Source organism: Podarcis tiliguerta (genome assembly GCF_965153285.1).
Source record: "Podarcis tiliguerta genome assembly, chromosome: 3".
In the NCBI taxonomy this organism is placed as follows: domain Eukaryota; kingdom Metazoa; phylum Chordata; class Lepidosauria; order Squamata; family Lacertidae; genus Podarcis; species Podarcis tiliguerta.
The window spans coordinates 18,854,628-18,872,435 of record NC_139536.1 but is presented as its reverse complement, the minus strand read 5'-3'; the positions used below and the strand labels follow the sequence as shown (position 1 = coordinate 18,872,435).

The window sequence follows — 17,808 nt, the reverse complement described above, 5'->3', positions numbered from 1 at the left end:
AATGAAATTAAAAGGCAGAGACGACAATGAACTTAAGGAAAAATGGAAGATGGTTATTTCATATATACAGAAGCATTGTACAGAGGTTAATACATTAGCAGGGTTTTAAAAGTATTTGTAATTTTACAATGAATGGATAATAGGTGATTTAAATATGTTACAAATTTAACAATGGACATGCAGTATGTTGATAAATAATGGAACCAGGAAAGGGATTAGAGGGAAGTCAGTTTGTTTTGTTTTTGTATTGTTGTGGTTTTGTATTTTTTATTTTTGGAAAATCAAAACAATGTTATTAAAAAACAAACAAACCATTGGAGATTTACAGCGCCTGCTGTGGCAGTAGAGGCTAGTACAGGAGAGACATGTTTTGTTGCACTTGGGGCAGATGAAGGCATCCGGTTTTGCTGCTGCAGATGCACCATAGCATTTCTTCTTTCTGGTCTGCTCTCAGCGGTCATTCCTCCTCTGGTCACTGCTATGGATGCACGACCTGATTGTCTGTCTCCAGGCCCTGTGGCCATCTGCAAGGAGTTGTCCCCCCCTCCCCGGCGGGGTTGATGTTGCCAACCTTCGTGTCATGTTTGCAGACATCTTTGTAATGCAGAGTTGGTCTGCCAACGGGCCTGGTGCCTGAAGCCAGCACATCCAAAGCACACACATGCCTCAAACATGGGCGGGGGGGGGGGGAATTCTTGCAGCTTTAGAACAACTGCTTTCACTTGTATGCAAATGTAAATCAATGGGTTGTGTTCCTATGCAGACTTACCTGGAGGTAAGTCCTAGAGAATACAACAGGTCTTGATTTTGAGCAAACATTTGTAGGACTTCACTGTAAAATTTCCTATGCATGGCAAAGCAGCAGCAGAAGACAGAGGAACAGACAGAAGGAGGGGACCCCTGGATCTTGGTAAACCACTGAGCCTTGGGCTTGCCGATCAGAAGGTCGGAGGTTCGAATCCCTGCGACAGGGTGAGCTCCCATTGTTTGGTCCCTGCTCCTGCCAACCTAGCAGTTCGAAAGCACGTCAAAGTGCAAGTAGATAAATAGGTACTGCTCCGGCGGGAAGGTAAACGACATTTCCATGCACTGCTCTGGTTTCACCAGAAGCGGCTTAGTCATGCTGGCCACATGACCCAGAAAAACTGTGGACAAATGCCCACTCCATCAGCCTTTAAAGCGAGATGAGCACTGCAACCCCAGAATCGTTCACAACTGGAACGCAGGGGTCCTTTACCTTTACCTATATATGTCTCACTACCCCTCTTCGATTCTTTGAGCACTACTTTATACAACTCCTGTTTAAAACAAATCTGCAGCTATCCAAGTGCATTTCAGATCCTCCAGGCTAGTCAAGCAAATAACAATTCAGATTTATTTGTTTTTTAAAAAGGAACAATCCAAGTCGTTTATTAATCTAAAGAATCATCTGAGTTGGAGGTTTTTAGATTTTAGATGGTGTTTGCTTGGCACACAGACCACGATCCTTGCCATTTGCTGACGGTCCTCGTTATTATTTACTGTTTGTTATTACTGCAGCATCTAAAGGCTATGAACAGCCATTTATCTGTGATATAACCAGGTGTCAGCTTAAATGTGAGCGTGTATCTGGAGGAGCAGAAACATTTATTGTTGCCTATAAATAAAATAAAATTTACTGCATGATTCTCACTGTAGATGAGGACACAATCTTCTTCTTTTGAATATAACAGGCCAACATCCTTCACTAACTTTCATGCATAATAATAATAATAATAATAATAATAGGCACCAGAATTTGCCCACCTGCCTCTTAATATGATACATGATGCATGAAACTACCTACTATCAAATCAGACAATTGGTCACACCCACACAATAGATTTAAGGCACATAACTCTCCGCCAGAGGATCCTGGGAACTGTAGTTTGTTTAGGGTGCTGGGGGTTGCAGCCATGTCAGAGGGTAAACTACATATCCCAGGATCCTTTGGGGGAAACTCGTGTGAGCTTCAAATATGACTTGTATCCAAGCGGCCCATTATTGTCTACTGGGGACGCTTATAATTCAGAGACACTGCCTTCCTTGGCTCTCTGGGGACTGCATGTGTTGGAAGGGTGGTGAATACTAGTGATAGGGCAGAGCCAGAGGGCCAGCCCATGACATTTTGCTGCTGAAGCAGAGCAACAAAGGACATTTCCTTCCAAGCCAAGGTGGTCAAGGACAGGCAAGAAAACCCCATTAGCACCTCCCTCCTTGCCTGGCAGCAGAGGGACAATTACTATAAGTTAAATAGTGGCAAATAAGACAACCCTTTCATGACAGCTGCTTCTCTGCCTAACGGTAGGGCCAGTCTGAAAAGGATAAAAGAGATTGTTTTAGATCAGGGCTAGAGAACTTCAGGCCCAGTGCACCTCTCCAGACCTCTCTGTGTGGTCTTCAGTAATCTCCCCAGGCCTTACTCCTCGCTGGTCCTGCTTTGAACCCCAAGTGTTCTTGCTTGGCTGAAAAGTGACCTTGAACTTACATTTTATTCTCTGAACTGCCCTGAGATAGAACCCGGGTTGCCTGAGGGTCATCTAGCCCAACCCCATGTGGTGAAAAATATAAATTTAATTAAATAACCCTCGTAATGTGCCTTGTTTACCTGGAAGGAGGATAGAAAAGGGTGTGTTGTGTGTGTAGAAACCAGCCTACTGTAAAAAGGGAAAAGGGAAAAAAGGAAAAATTTGCATTTGTTGCCATGCCCATTTTTGCCTCTGGCTCCACCCATTCCTGGCATGTGGCCCTCAGAAGCTTTGCCCAGAAGGAAATGTGGCCCCTAGGCTGGAAAAAAGTTCCCTGCTCCTGTTTCAGACAGTGTCCCAATAGACAGTTAGGCAAATAGGCAAATATGTACCATAATCTGGGACTTTGCAGTCCCTGTTTGTACCATTGACGCTGCTGGTCCCTGATGGACAAAGGCAAGACCAGCCTGGACCCTGAGCACCTTGGGACGCTGCCCCGATGTTATGTACTAAGCTTGGATCCTAGAACAGTAGGCAGGTAGGATCCTAGAATGCAACAACCTGATTGGCCTGCAGGAGCAGCCCAATCAGGCCCCAGGAGGCAGTGAACCAGCCTATTAGGCCGGTAGGATTCTAGAATGCAACCGCCAATTGGCCTACAGGAGCAGCCCAATCAGGCTCCAGGAGGGAAGCCGAATCAGCCAATCACACGGGACCCATTGTGTAAATAATGTATATAAAGCCAGAGGTTTTTTTGGGGGGGAAATGGATTCACTGTTGTTAGGAGCTTCAATAAAGAGCATGAAATCATTACACGACTCAAGAGCATATTTCAACCGAAATCTCAACCGCAAAGCAAGTGGAAGGGGAAAGCTCCAAAATGACATTGTCGTCCTACGTCTACGGAACAGTAACCTGAGCTGACAGAAACACAAGGGCGGCAGAAACCAATTCCGTTGCACTCTCTTTGCATTAGGCCTGGGAAAGAGCTGGAGATTTGAGAAGGAATCCCAAGAGGAGGAGAAGGAAGAGGCAGATGGGAGGAGATGGAGGAATAGCACAAGGCGGCCATCCTTAGCATCAGCTGCAGGAAGGCGCTATGTGCATTTCAGGCTCCAGGCTTTTTTTCTCCTTCTTGTTTTTGGAAAAAGTGCCTTCATGTTCTATGCCTGGAGTGCATGGATAATCAGTTAATGGATATTGCACTGGGAAAATCTCCCTGTATTAAAGGATTATGAGGCTGGTGTGTGACCACTGCAGCATTATCCTCGGGGGGGGGGAGGGGGGGCTCCAACAGCATCTCTCTCCTGCTTAATGGCATTCATACTTCACAAATGGACTTCATTTTCCGTAAAATATATCATGCTCTCCAACTTTAATAGATACAACTCCAGTTTTTTCTCTCTCCCTGTCTCCCAGTTGTTCTTGGGGGGGGGGGGGGCTTAATACCGGATCTAAGCTATTACAAAGTATGCATAATTAGACATGGCTTGTCTGCTGAGACAGGATCAAGAGGTGCTACCATGGGGAAGGTAGGGAGATGCACCTTCAGTGCTGCACAGAGTTCGCTTCAAAAATAAATGAATGAATGAAATGGTTCGTTCAAATGTAGGTGGCTGCTTCCCTCTGCTGTACAGCGACGGTAAAGCTCAGAATCAAAACAGGATCTGCACAATTGCAAGGTTTGCTTTGCACTTCCAAGCAAATGCATAGCCACAGGGCTGTGCTTTCCACATAGATCAGCCAGATTTAGGGAGGTGTGGGCAGTTCCCCCCCACAGGGCATCGAGCCGATGGGGCGCAAGATGATGATAACTATATTTAGATGAATCCCTACTGAGAAGATCTAGAGGGTGTGGGTGGAGCTGTGGGTTAAACCACAGAGCCTAGGACTTGCCAATCAGAAGATCAGTGGTTCGAATCCCTGCACCGGTGTGAGCTCCCATTGCTTGGTCCCTGCTCCTGCCAACCTAGCAGTTTGAAAGCACCTCAAAGTGCAAGTAGATAAATAGGTACCGCTCCGGCGGGAAGGTAAAAGGCGTTTCCGTGCGCTGTTCTGGTTCGCCAGAAGAGACTTAGTCATGCTGGCCACATGACCCGGAAGCTGTACGCCGGCTCCCTTGGTCAATAAAGTGAGATGAGCGCCACAACCCCAGTCAGACACGACTGGACCTAATGGTCAGGGGTCCCGTTACTCTTTATCTTATTACTGAGAAGATCTATCAAAATACAACTATACCAAAAGGAATTACTGTGAAAATAAGATTTGGGGGGGTGGGGCGTAAATTTTGTCCTTTCTCAGGGCGCCATATTGCCAAAGTCCTCCTCTATGTACATGCACAGATAATTGCCACTAGCTTAATATTACCGGGCATGACAGATCTATTGTGAAAGCACACAAACTAAAATGTTCAATCCATGGAAAGCCACAGTATTGTAGTGGACTATTGACATACAGCTCTCCAGGATTCATCTTTATGGTCCAGCGCAGCAAGAGCAGTTTAACTCAAATTTTATAGCTCCTAAGTGCCTTTATTTGCAAGGAAGTCACCACACATCACCTCTGATCATCCATTATATTTGCCTATGTGTGTGTGGCCTTGTCTTTAGAGAGGAACAATGTTTTGGGGAAGGCATACGGACCTTTCCATATGCCCATCCATATTCTTTGGTTCCACACAGACCATGCTTCCTTCCTTCATATTCAAGGAGGTGTGTGCAGTTTTGCTGGTAATGGAACAGATTTCCTGAGAATTAATCCCACTGGTATCAGTGAGACAGACGTATCTCCAAGCATGCTTAAGATGTATCGTCGGTTAACCCTCCCCACATCGCACGCACTTATCTTCTCTTAAAGTGCCACTCTGTTTCATACCACAAGCGATCAAAGTGATAATCTCTCCTATGCTTTATGCTGGTTGTCAGGGAACTGGAGTCGGGAGCAGGTCAGCAATAAAACACCCAGTGTCAGTGAAGTTAACTCTTTATTCAAAGAAACCAAAACAGCACAGGCCTAGCGAGCACAGCAACGTTTCCAAGTTGCTCTAAGGAGGCCGTTGCGAGGACTGAAGGTCCCCACCTTCACCCTGCTTTCTAAGACTCCCTCCCAAGCAACCTGAGGTTTCCTCAACTTGTCCGCCTTTGGACTGCCCTCTTCATTCCTCTTTGTGTTCTGGAAGACCAGTGGGAAGGGGATCTGGTCATAGCAGGAGAAGAAGATAGCAGCTTCTTCATTGACCTGTCCCCCGCTCCAGCCTCTCCACTCCACCCTCTGAGTCTGGACTGCTCTCTGCCTCAGCCTCTTCCTGCTCACTAAACCCTGTTGCCTCTTCAGCTTCTGAGATCTCCTCCTCCCGGTCTGTTCCCTCTATTCCCTCTGGCCACTCATTGTCATCCCACCACCAACCCCCTGGCTCTGAGCCTTCTTTCCCTGGGGGTTCCCTTGGGGGGTTCCCCTGCCGGTGCTTTCCACCACTCCTCTGCACCCAGCAGTATTATTATTACTTTCATATCCCACTTTTCCTTCAAGGACCTCAAGGTAACGCACACAAGTCTCCCTCTCTGCATTTTATCCTCACAACATCCCTGTGAGGTAGGTTAGGTTCAATTTCAGAGGCAGGGCTAAAACACACATTCCCATAGCACAGATATTTCTGAGTTGCCTATCACTTTCTGAAATAGTACACAAACCAAAAAAACAGCCAGACCTCTCTGAATTTTTGCAATGCAACTCTCCAGGCAAGTATACAAAATGCACACACACACACACTAGGATGGTGTGCATAAATAGACACGTGTTGTTGAAAATAGTGTACCAAGTGCAATGTGTCAGAGGAAGGCTTTTTTGTGTGCAAAAGTGCATATATTGGACAAAACTGCATGCAAAAATATTCTAAAATGCTGATGCACTTTCATGAATTTTCATGTTCCACAAACATGTGGAAATGTGGAGAGCTGAACTTAAAATCAGAAAAAAATGAGAACATGTTCACCCACTGCTACTCCAAAGTAAGTGTGTAAAAAGGTTGCAGCCCAAGTCCCCAAGTTTGGGACAATCAAGGCAACTGCTCTGTTGCCTGTCATTTTATTCCCACCTCCTCCAAAATATTACTTTCTGCAAAGCATTTGGACATTCTATGAAGAAGCATTTTCCCTTCTGGTGAAAGAGGAAGAAATGGTCTGGGATGCACCACCTTTCTTCCCACATTAGAAAAAGGTTGGTTTTGTAATAATCGCCCCTTGGCATTCATTCTCAGTTTAATTTAAAGGAAAGGAGATGGAAATGGAACTCAGGGGCGGGTAGAAACTCCTGGATGAATGGCTTCCCTTAAGTAATCTGTGCTATTACATTAACTTTTCATTGAATGATCTATGGTTCAAGGCTAATTGTATTAATTCACAGCAAGGCATTGCAGCAGAACGAAGGCCCTCTGTGCTGCATAAACAGAGCAGAGAGGGCCTGTTACAGATCAATATAATCCTAAAATATTGATTTGCTCTCCTTTTCTCAGAGCAGTGTCCTTGAGTGGAGGTAGGGGAGGTCAAGGCACTTTTTGCAAGGTCATCTCCCTTTAAAGGAGAGAGGGAAATGAGAACACAGGGCAAACTCTGAATATTTCAGTTTGTGGCTTCAGGATAATTTAATTTTAAAAAATTCAAGACTGGAAAGAAACTCAAAAATCGTGCTGTACAGATGATTTTTTTAAAAAACAGCCCTACTAAATCATAACAATGTTCCAGTCAGTCAACCATATTTCCATCTCTGCTCTCATTTTGAAAAGATATCTAGCCATATTCTGAAAATTAAAAATAATTGTTTTGATATACTATACTATGCTATACTAAAACATTTAAATGTTTCTTTGTCCTTGAATCTTCCTGCCACACTTGCCATCCTCTTCTGCCATACTGGTGTGGAGCATCAAATCCTTTTGAGAACCACTGTTGTACACAATGAGCAATACATGTTAAATCTAGAGCTGAGAAGTCATTTCCCCCTAAGAAAACGTCTGAGGTTTTTCCGTTTCTCAACCCTCCTAGCAAAGAAGGTCACTTTGCAGTTTTTCTGAATAGTTTGTACACACACACACACACACACACACACACACACCCTGGAACAAGGCTAGGTTCAGGACGCAATTTTCAATTGCTGCTGAAAACACAACAGCAAACCCTGAAGAAATAAGAAGGGAGCTGTGCTACTGCCACAGATGCTACTAATGGTGAGCCCCAGTGGTGAGAGCCAGTGTGGTGTAGTGGTTGAGAGTAGTAGACTTGTAATCTGGGGAACCGGGTTCGCGTCTCCACTCCTCCACATGCAGCTGCTGGGTGACCGTGGGCCAGTCACACTTCCTTGAAGTCTCTCAGCCCCACTCACCTCACAGAGTGTTTGTTGTGGGGGAGGAAGGGAAAGGAGAATGTTAGCTGCTTTGAGACTCCTTAAAGGGAGTGAAAGGCGGGATATCAAATCCAAACTCTTCTACTCTTCTTCTTCTGAAAGCGTCCCCCTTTCCTCTGCCTGCTGACAGGGTGGAGAATTTTGAGAAGCTGCTAGCATGCAGCTCTAGTAAAATCAACGAAGTAGTTATCCAGTTTGGGAAATACCTTTAGGTAAAAGGTAAAGGACCCCTGGACGGTTAAGTCTAGTCAAAGGACACTATGGGGTTGCGGCGCTCATCTCACTTTCAGTCCAAGGGAGCCGGCATTTGTCCACAGCTTTCCAGGTCATGTGACCAGCATGCCTAAACCACTTCTGGCACAACGGGACACTGTGACAAAGCCAGACCACACAGAAACACCGTTTACCTTCCCGCCTCAGCGGTACCTATTTATCTACTTGCACTGGTGTGCTTTCCAACTGCTAGGTTGGCAGGAGCTGGGACAGAGGAACGGGAGCTCACCCCGTTGTGGGGATTCGAACCACCAACCTTCTGATCAGCAAGCCCAAGAGGCTCAGACAGGTGGCTGGATTTAGAGTAGATCCTGGCATATGGCTAAATCCTATAGATTGTGGGGTTTGGGGGGGGGTTGGGGGGGATGACATGAACTGCCCTGAGATCTATGGCTGAAGAGTGGTATACAAATTTAATAAATAATAGTCTGGTGAGAGCCAAGCTATACTGAAGCCCACATCTTTGCAACAACTTACCCCTTTCTTTCAGGCCAAAGCCACAGCAGATGCTGACCTCTCATTCTTGGCAGGGTGGTTAGCAAGGGAATCCTTCCACATTTGAGCCACATTTCTATACAGTGGTACCTCAGGTTACAGATACTTCAGGTTACAGACGCTTCAGCTTACAGACTCCGCTAACCCCGAAATAGTACCTCAGGTACTTTACCTCAGGATGAGAACAGAAATCGCACAGCAGCAGCGGGAGGCCCCATTAGCTAAAGTGGTACCTCAGGTTAAGAACCGTTTCAGGTTAAGAACGGACCTCCAGAACGAATTAAGTTCTTAACCCGAGGTACCACTGTACTGTACAGGTAAGGCTTCTGTTGTGTTTCCAGTCATGATGTTTGATGTATGTGGCAATTAAGAAAGAAGAGAACAGACCTGGGAGGGGATGGTTGCTTCCTGCCTTTGGTGTCCTTTGCTGTTCAAGAAAATTTTGTGCTATGCCCTTTTTGTTGTGCAAATGGCAAAACCAGCAGTGGTCTGTTAGGGAATGTCCTCCTGAGCCCTGCTTATAACTGCCAGCGCTCCAGTCGAACCACGAATGAATTAAACAGCTGAGAGCAAGACCTGGAGATCAGCGATCTCACCAACCACTCACCTCCACGCTGAGGAACGACACCAAAGCGGATTGCGCCCTTCACTTTATTGCATTAGAAAATCTAAGCCTGCGCACCATGTTGACCTTGATCATCTTTTCTGCAAGCCCCAAGTCCCCCATTGCTAGCTGCAGCAACCCCTCAGCAGGTCACTACTGTAACGACTGCAGAGGCACGACTTCAGACACCTTCCCACGCAGGTGTTTCTCCCTTTCTGAGCTACAGGGGAAAAACAAAGAAGAAAAAAACAGTGCTGTTTGCTGAGAAGCGGAGGCGCATTAGCACAAATGCAGCAGGGTCTCCTACCAGTTAGTTTCCACAAACCCTCCAAGTGTCCGTATTTTCCAGGGAGGGACAGTCCTGGATTTACAGAAGCTGTCCTGGTTTCTGATGCGATCTCAGAATGCCTTGCTTTTCCTTAGGATGTCTCCATTTTCATCGGGGAAATGTTGGAGGGTATAGAGTTATGCAATCTCCAAGCCAAGGAGATAAGTAACTATACAACAGTTAGAAGACATCAGAAGGCATAGATTTTTTTTTTTTAATGGGTAATGTTTTATTATGTTTTTATATATGTTGGAAGTCGCTCAGAGTGGCTGGGGGAACCCGGTCAGATGGGAGGGGTATAAGTAATAAAATTATTATTATTACAGTGGTGCCTCGGTTTTCAAACACCTCTGTAGTCAAACGTTTCAGAACTCCACCAAAAACTCAGAAGTAAATGCCTCGGTTTTTGAACGTGCCTCAGAAGTTGAACAGGAAACGCTGCTTCTGTTTTGAGTTTTCCATACTGAGGCTTCCGTTTTGAGGCATCCGCTTTCAGTTTTTGGTTTTTGAACGTTTCGGAACATGAACGGACTTCCGGAATGAATTACGTTTGAAAACCAAGGTACCACTGTATTATCACTGAATAGGATGTCCCTATTTTCATCAGAGAAATGCTGGAGAGTATATTTTCAGCCACTCCCTCACCACTGCTTCCTGCCTCTCTGCCTCTCCCCTGCTCTCACCTTCGCTTTTCAACATCCTCTACAGTCTCCGGCAGCTCCGTGTTTAACGTCTCAGGGAGGAAGAAGGCTGCTGAGCCACAGAGCACGGCCACGATGCAGTAGATCACTTGGGGGAGAAGCTTCCATAGGCTGTCCAGCATGAAGACGAGAGGAGCCACCGAGCCACCCAGGCGTGCCATGAAGGCGCAGTACCCTTGCCCATTCTGCCTGGAAGCAAAGTGGAGAGGCATTCCATAAGGCTTGAGTCCTGCAAAGAGAGGCTGGGCATGGGATGTCTTGGGTGGACGATTCCATTCTCAGCTTATCGGCCGGGAAAGTGGTAGCTGGGATGTCTAAGGACAACTGGAGGAGACCTTTGGCAAAATGGCGCCCGGGGCTCCTTGGGAGGCTGCTGGCTCTTCTTGGAGCTGGAGCCCAGAATGGGAATCCAGGTGGGTCGGAAAGGGGAATGCATGTTATGGGGGAACCCACCCCGCTTCTCCCATGCATGCATTCGTTTGTTTGGTTGTAAGTCTCTTTGGGTTGTCCTGGGCAAGAGAAAGCAACTAACAAATTCAATTACAAATAATAATAATATTAATAAGGGCTGAGGTGACTTGTGTCTAAGCCTTGCTAGCTTAGTGCCCTATTGAAAATAGAACTGCTGACATAATACTGTATTGGCCCGAATATAAGCTGCACCTGCAAATAAACCACATCTTTAAAATTTGGCGGCTTGGGGGAGGCTTTGGAGCTTCCTGGGGCTTCCTGGGGCAGGGGGGGAGGAGCCGTACCACTTTGCCAGGAGCATAAGGTCACAAATATAAGCCACACTTTAACTTTTCACAATTGGAATTTGGGGGAAAGTGTGGCTTATATTCAGGCCAATATAGTACCCATTTAATTTTAATTTTTCTAAGTTTTCCAAATTTTAACAAATCAAACCAAATTATTTAAGTGTGTGTGTGTGTGTGTGTGTGTGTACACACAGTGGTGCCCCGTAAGACGAAATTAATTCGTTCTGCGAGTTTTTGCGTTCTATGAGTTTTTTCGTCTTGCGAAGCACCAATGTGTATTGACGGTTTCCCATAGGAATGCATTGGCGGTTTTTTTTAAAAAAGGCGCAAGACGTTTCGTCTTGCGAAGCAAGCCCATAGGGAAATCCGTCTTGCGAAGCAACTCGGAAAACGGAAAACTCTTTCGTCTTGCGAGTTTTTCGTCTTCCGAGGCATTTGTCTTGCGGGGCACCACTGTATATACATACATACATACATACATACATATATATATATGGTTTCCCGCTCCTGTTGCAAAAATGTGTCCAATTCTTCCTGCTGTGGCTGCTTCATAACAGCACAATACAAATCTATGATCTGACCACACTTGGAATATTGTGTAACACTCTGGTCCTTTCAACTCACTCAGCGCATTGGCTATCCCTGAATAAAGCAACTGAACATCACAGCTGTAATTTTTGGTAAATTGTTTGAGAAAAGCCAATGATTGGACTGTATTTATTTGGTGTTTGCACAGCCTGAAGGATGGAGGGTCATGCATCAGAAGGTCTATCATCACGCCACGGCCATGCACAGGCTTCCAGCGGAGTCATTTGTGAGCTCAGACGGGAGCTCCTCCTTACCTGAGGACAGTTGGGTAGAGTTCCGAGGAATACAAGAAGACGGTGGTGAAAGCAGCTTCAGAGAATCCTTTGCCTATGATGGCAACCACAGAACGCAAAATCCCCAGTGCTGGGAGGAGAAGCAGTTGGAAAAGGTGAAAGGGGCTACTACAAGGAAAATGTTTGCATGCGCAACAGGAAAAATCAGTACTAACAATCCTGAGCATGTTGCCATGCTGTCGCAAGCACCTCCTGCAACGTTGTAATGGAGCCTGAAAAGCCACTGCTTTGTTGATGTCCCTGACGGCACAGCTGCACTAGCAACTCTCACCTGGCCTCAATACCCATCATCTGGTCAGGGGCTGAATTCAGTACTCCTACCCTCAGGAAAGATGCCAAAGCTGGCCGTGCCACCCATGAGCAAATGAAAGCCAATCCAGTACAGATTGTCCCATGGACAGCTCAGAGTGGTGAGGGTTGGAGTTTCCTCCCGTAACGCACCCTTTTCACATGCTCAGAATTTGATTTAGTGAAGCGATCTGGTTACAACGTAGAGACTTCATTTGCTAGGCTTTCCCCCCGCTTCCCCATGTAACCGCAAACACAACTTGGCTGCCTGGCAATGGCAGAAGAGCAACTCGGGGACGGCCCTATCAGTAGGCAAAGTGAGGCAGCTGCCTAGGGGTCTTGAGAAGCAAGTGGGGCAGCTTCCCAGCCATTCTTCTGAGCCCCCTCAGAAGGACAGGGAAGCTGCGGCATGATCATTTGCATCCAATTTCTTGGCTTGAACAACGTTTTAAAAGCAAAACAACAACAACAAGAGGCAATAAGAATAAAGCCAAGCTACTTACACCTTGGGACGGCAATGTTGACTCCTATGCATAACCCGGCTAGGATGAGGGACCAGGCCTGGCTCTGCTTCCGTCCAAATCGATTCACCACGAGGTACACGATGAGTTTGGCAGGGATCTCAATGGCCCCAAAGACAAACTGCGTCATGTACATGCTCAGGCCGAAGCCACTGATGTTCAAGCTCATGCCATAGTAGGAAAAGGCCACCCCAAACCTGAAGGGGAGGCAGATAAAGAGGTGGGCAGAGGAACCCCAAACTCAGGCCCAGAGAGGACGTTAACCCACGGGTGAGGTGAGGACAGAGAGAGAAAGAGGTGTCTCACCACACGGCTCCCATGCAAAAGGAGATTTTCCTCAGCATCGGTGTTCGGAAGATGCTCACGTAAGAATAATTCCCACCTAGTTTCTGCTCTACCATGGCTGCTGTCTTGCTCAGCATCTGAAGAAGGGAAGCTGAGGTCAGTTCAGGAGTGGAGGACTTACTCATGGTAGACCATCTGGTCTGCTGTCTCCCATCCTGGCTCCACCAGGCTATTACGCATGGAACAAAGCTTTCCATTGTCACCAATGGGGTTCCTCCGCCCCAAGCAGTGGGGGTTTTCTGGGGCTGTTGTAGCACATGGGGTGCCCCATGTCACCCTCAGAAAAACCACCCCCTGTGGCAACTAGGCATGAAGAAATCTTCCACTGACACGATTTTTTTTAAAAAAATCAGAATTCACTATTGGCTTGCATGAGCAATAGCAGGCAACTCAGTGGGGAATTGTCTCTCGTTATCCCTCCACTAGTAAACCCTGTTGCAACAGGGGAAAGTAAAAACAGAAACAAAACTAGGTCAGAAAGCCCCACATTTATATATTCATATTCTTCAGGTCTTTGGCTCAAACCGTTTCTGTAGCTGGATTTTCAATTTTTAAACAGGTTTTAATTGCTGTTTGTTTGTTTTATTTATAATGGTTTACCCCCATCTTTCTACCCACAAAGGCGCCCTCCCACAAGGCAGTTCGTAATATGTACATCCTTAAAAACCAATGGAGTCTGTATTGATAATACAAGGTACGAAAGTAAGAAAACGTCATTCCGTCTTGTAGGATAAAAATTTGCAAATGGATCCTAATGCATCGAAAAAGGGAGGGAGGAGGCACCCTGAGAATGAAGGTGAAGGTGAAAATTGGGTGTGCAAAGCAAGGCTGAACAACTTTGTAGCAACCCTACCATATCTGGTTTTCAACATCGCGATAAATCACTAGCTAAACATTATGATATACTGATATTATCACGATGGCTGAAATAAGGATGGTGCTATGCAGAGGCCCAGGCTGGCTTCACAGTTTTTCCTGCATCGTGATTTTCGCATAGTGCACTCACGCACATACATCATGATTTGCGATATCCGAAAAGCAGACACTGGGCAGGCAGCCCTCACCGCTGTTCTATGTTGCAGTCTGTGGCATTTTCCATGGCAGTAGCACTTGGTGGTACAGTGGTACCTCGGGTTACAGACTCTTCAGGTTACTGACTCTGCTAACTCAGAAATAATACCTCAGGTTAAGAACTTTGCTTCAGGATGAGAACAGAAATTGAGCAGCGGGAGGTCCCGTTAGCTAAAGTGGTACCTCAGGTTAAGAACAGTTTCAGGTTAAGAGCAGGCCTCCAGAACAAATTAAGGTCTTAACCCGAGGTACCACTGTATAGGGGTGTGTGTTTTCTTCATTATTAGTTCCTAATGCCCCTACTCAGTGCAATTTTTCTAGAAAAGGGGGTTCTGGAACTCTTCATAAACACCTCCCTTGTTCTCTTAGAATGGCAATGGCGCCCGCCTGAGAGCAGCCAGGACTGAGTTCCGGTGAGTTCCGGATGAAAAAAATAAATAAATGCCCTGCCCCATTTCACCTCAAGGTTTATCTTGGCAGCAAACTCCTTTCGTCCATTCATTTTGGCACAAGCCTGCAAATGCCCACCAGCTTCCTTCAGCTTCCCTTTGGCCAGCAACCACCTGGCAGATTCTGGGATCCACCTGTTAAAAGAGAAAATGATCAGGTTGTCTGATACATTGCTCACATCCTCCATCTTATTTTGAAAAGGCCACATCGCACAATATGTTGAAAGCAGTATAATTCCACTTTAAACGGCCGTGGCTTCCCCCAAAGAATCCTGGGAATGATAGATTGTTAAGCGTGTTGAGAATTGTTAGGAGACCAATATTTCCCTTCACAAGATGCTACAGTTCCCAGAGTTCCTTGGGAAAGGGGACCAGTTGTTAAACCACCCTGGGAATTGTAGCTCTGTGAAGGGAGTACGTGTCTGCTTAGGGTTAGCCGATTTATTAGTCTTATTATTATTACCACTGATTTATTATAATCCTAGAATCCTAGAATGGTAGAGCTGGAAGGGACCCCAAGCCATCTAGCCCAACCCTCTGCAATGCAGGAATCTCAGCTAAAGCATCCATGACAGACGGCCACCTCACCTCTGCTTAAAAACCTCCAATGAAGGAAGCTCAGAGGGAGCTGTTCCATTAACCGTCTTCTAAACTGCCATCTCAAGGTAATTTACACATAATTAAAAATGCTTAACAACACAAAAAATATCAAATACATTTAAAAACAAGTCTGAAACCTTAACAAGTGGGCTCATGTGGCAAAGACCCGTTTATCCAGCTGGGGAAGCCTGTCAGAAAAAAATATATATCTTCAATTGCTTCTGGAAGGTGCAGGTAATGGGCACCTGTGGTATCTCGACAGGAATGCTATTCCACAGGGATCTGCTGGGATAATCAGGCATAAGGTGGTTTCTCAAGTAACATTTTCCTCAGCTGCATAGGGCTTTATATGTTAGTACCAACACCTTGAGCATGGGGCCTAGGGCACCTCCATTAGTCAAAGGTTAAAGCTTCCTAAGGGCCTGTAAGACAGAGTTGTTCCGCCTGGCCTTTGGCTTGATCCTCTTTCCTTTCTCCTTTCTCCTTCTGTGATGGAACTCCTATTTGGGGACTTCCTTGGCTTTTTTCTGGCCCACGTAGGACCAGCCTGGATAGTTGGCCTTGCTGAAGATTTGACGTTTTCATCCCTAAAAAGTTTTTTATTTGAGTTTCTACTGAAATGAGGCTGCATTTTAATGTTGTACTTTAATCTTGTTTTTAAATTGTATTTCAATAAATTGTTTTATACCTGATGTAAGCCGCCCTGAGCCCAGTCTTGGCTGGGGAGGGCGGGGTATAAATAAAATAATTTATTATTATTATTATTATTATTATTATTATTATTATTATTATTATTATTTTATTATTTTATTACTAAGGATGCTTTTCACTAAAAAAGGGGGGGGGAGTTAGCCACACACCTTGGCATATAATGTGTGGTTTGCGCTTGAAAGCTCCCAGAATCTTGTGCGTCCAAAACATGTAAACAGCATGAGGAGGTATGACAATTGTTAGTTTCTCAGTTCTAGGAGTGGGGAGGTGGGATTCTGAAACAGACCATCTCTCTGTCACCCAGGTTCTAGTTTAGCCTGAACAGTCAGCTCTTGGCGAAGGAACAACTTGGTGAACTATTACTTATACAAGATGCCAACGCGTGTGGATTTAGCATTTGGCTCCAGGTGTCTGATGGCTCATTTCATTTATATCAAACGTGCTGGACACAGATTAACATAGATTGACACCCTTCTATTAATGTGTACTGGTGTCTCTGTTGGATGCAAAGTGCACGAGTCAAAGAGGCGAGACCCCTTGATGTCCTTTTTACAGGCACTGGCTGCATGAATACCAAACATTTAAAACACATTACTGCCCCAAAGTATCCTGGGGACTGTAGTTTACCCTTAACAGAGCTGCAATCCCAAACGCCTTAGCAAACTACAGTCCCCAGAATCCTTTGCAGGGGTGCTATAAAATGTATGTTGTGCATGCATCCACTGCTACCTAATGTAATTCTGGTGGGAAAGTTAATTAAAAATCATGAGCCATTTCTTCACAAATGAGAAGGTTAAACTTGTCCCTTCTGCTTTCTGCTTTTGCCAATCCCAAGTTCAGTTCACGTCATTTCTGTATAAAATCCACACACTGTACACAAAAATGACATATTTCCTTAGGCATGTCTTCTAATATTCACATTTTCTACCCAGTTTTGCATAACACACATTTTGACAGGCGATTTCCCCCAAAGATAATTATGCTTTTGTGTATACACACTTTCCCCTAGTATAAATATATGTATGCTTTTGGGGTGCGTGTGAAGAATTGGATGTCGCCTTGTACGCCTCCTTCCAGCAACTCCTGCAGCCCAGGCTGGTGCCAAACATATTGCTCTGCTTTCCTTTGGACCACACCAGCAAGGCCAAGAGGGGATCTTGTCATCCGGGCAGCCCAGGACCTCTATACACACTGCCCAGGCTTGCGCCCCAAAGAGGTCACTTCGGTGCTGCTAACGCAGCAGTTTAACTTCACCCCTTGAGGCACACTCCATTTTCTCTCAAGGCAGACAGATGCCAACAACAACAGGTTGAGTTGTTAATAGGAAACCAGGGTTTCCTGGTTTGCTGAAGCTACTTAAGCCAAAGGAGGAACAAAGTGGGAGTAGTCAGGCAGCATACACCAGCAAATGCCTCATTCCTGATAAACCATGAATGATGTTCAGTTAGATGACCCCTTGGGCCTCTCCCCATTCCACAATCCCATGATCCTATTGCTATCCTGATGGCTTATCCAAACTGACCATTCCCCCACTCTTTCCAGGCATGCAGCGGTGGAGGAAGCCACTCGGGCGCCAGGGGCGGCATGCCCAGTGGTGGGGCAAGCTGCCCATAGGGGCGGGGCACACCATGGGGGCCCTGGAGTCCGCCTGCCTCCTCCCACTCAGCCGCCCTACAGCTGGGGGGGAGGCAGTGGGCGGACCATTTGGGCAGCGTGGAACCTGCATGCTCCCAAGCCACTGTGTCTTTCGCAGGAGAGACGCGCGACTTGGACACGCTGCAGGCCCTGCGGTGAGTGCCGCCCAGCATTTCGTCACCCTCCTCAGTGGTGTCACCCGGGGCGAACCACACCCACCACACCCCCTTTCTCCGCCCCTGCAGGCATGGTCCACAATACAGTG

At 46.1% G+C, this 17,808-nt stretch overlaps 1 protein-coding gene across 1 annotated transcript in view; it reads right to left on the bottom strand.

Moving 5' to 3' along the window:
* Positions 1 to 9,286: 9,286 nt before the first annotated feature.
* Positions 9,287 to 17,808, bottom strand: part of LOC310674211 (solute carrier family 22 member 7-like) — a gene marked incomplete at its 5' end in the record, with an annotated part of 17,541 nt that continues 9,019 nt past the window's right edge. The window contains 6 exons of the mRNA XM_083433258.1: positions 9,287 to 9,475; positions 10,267 to 10,473; positions 11,885 to 11,993; positions 12,715 to 12,929; positions 13,039 to 13,154; positions 14,609 to 14,732. Coding sequence (XP_083289384.1) covers positions 9,409 to 9,475; positions 10,267 to 10,473; positions 11,885 to 11,993; positions 12,715 to 12,929; positions 13,039 to 13,154; positions 14,609 to 14,732 — 838 coding nt within the window. The 3' untranslated portion in view covers positions 9,287 to 9,408. The remainder of the gene's footprint in view (positions 9,476 to 10,266; positions 10,474 to 11,884; positions 11,994 to 12,714; positions 12,930 to 13,038; positions 13,155 to 14,608; positions 14,733 to 17,808) is intronic.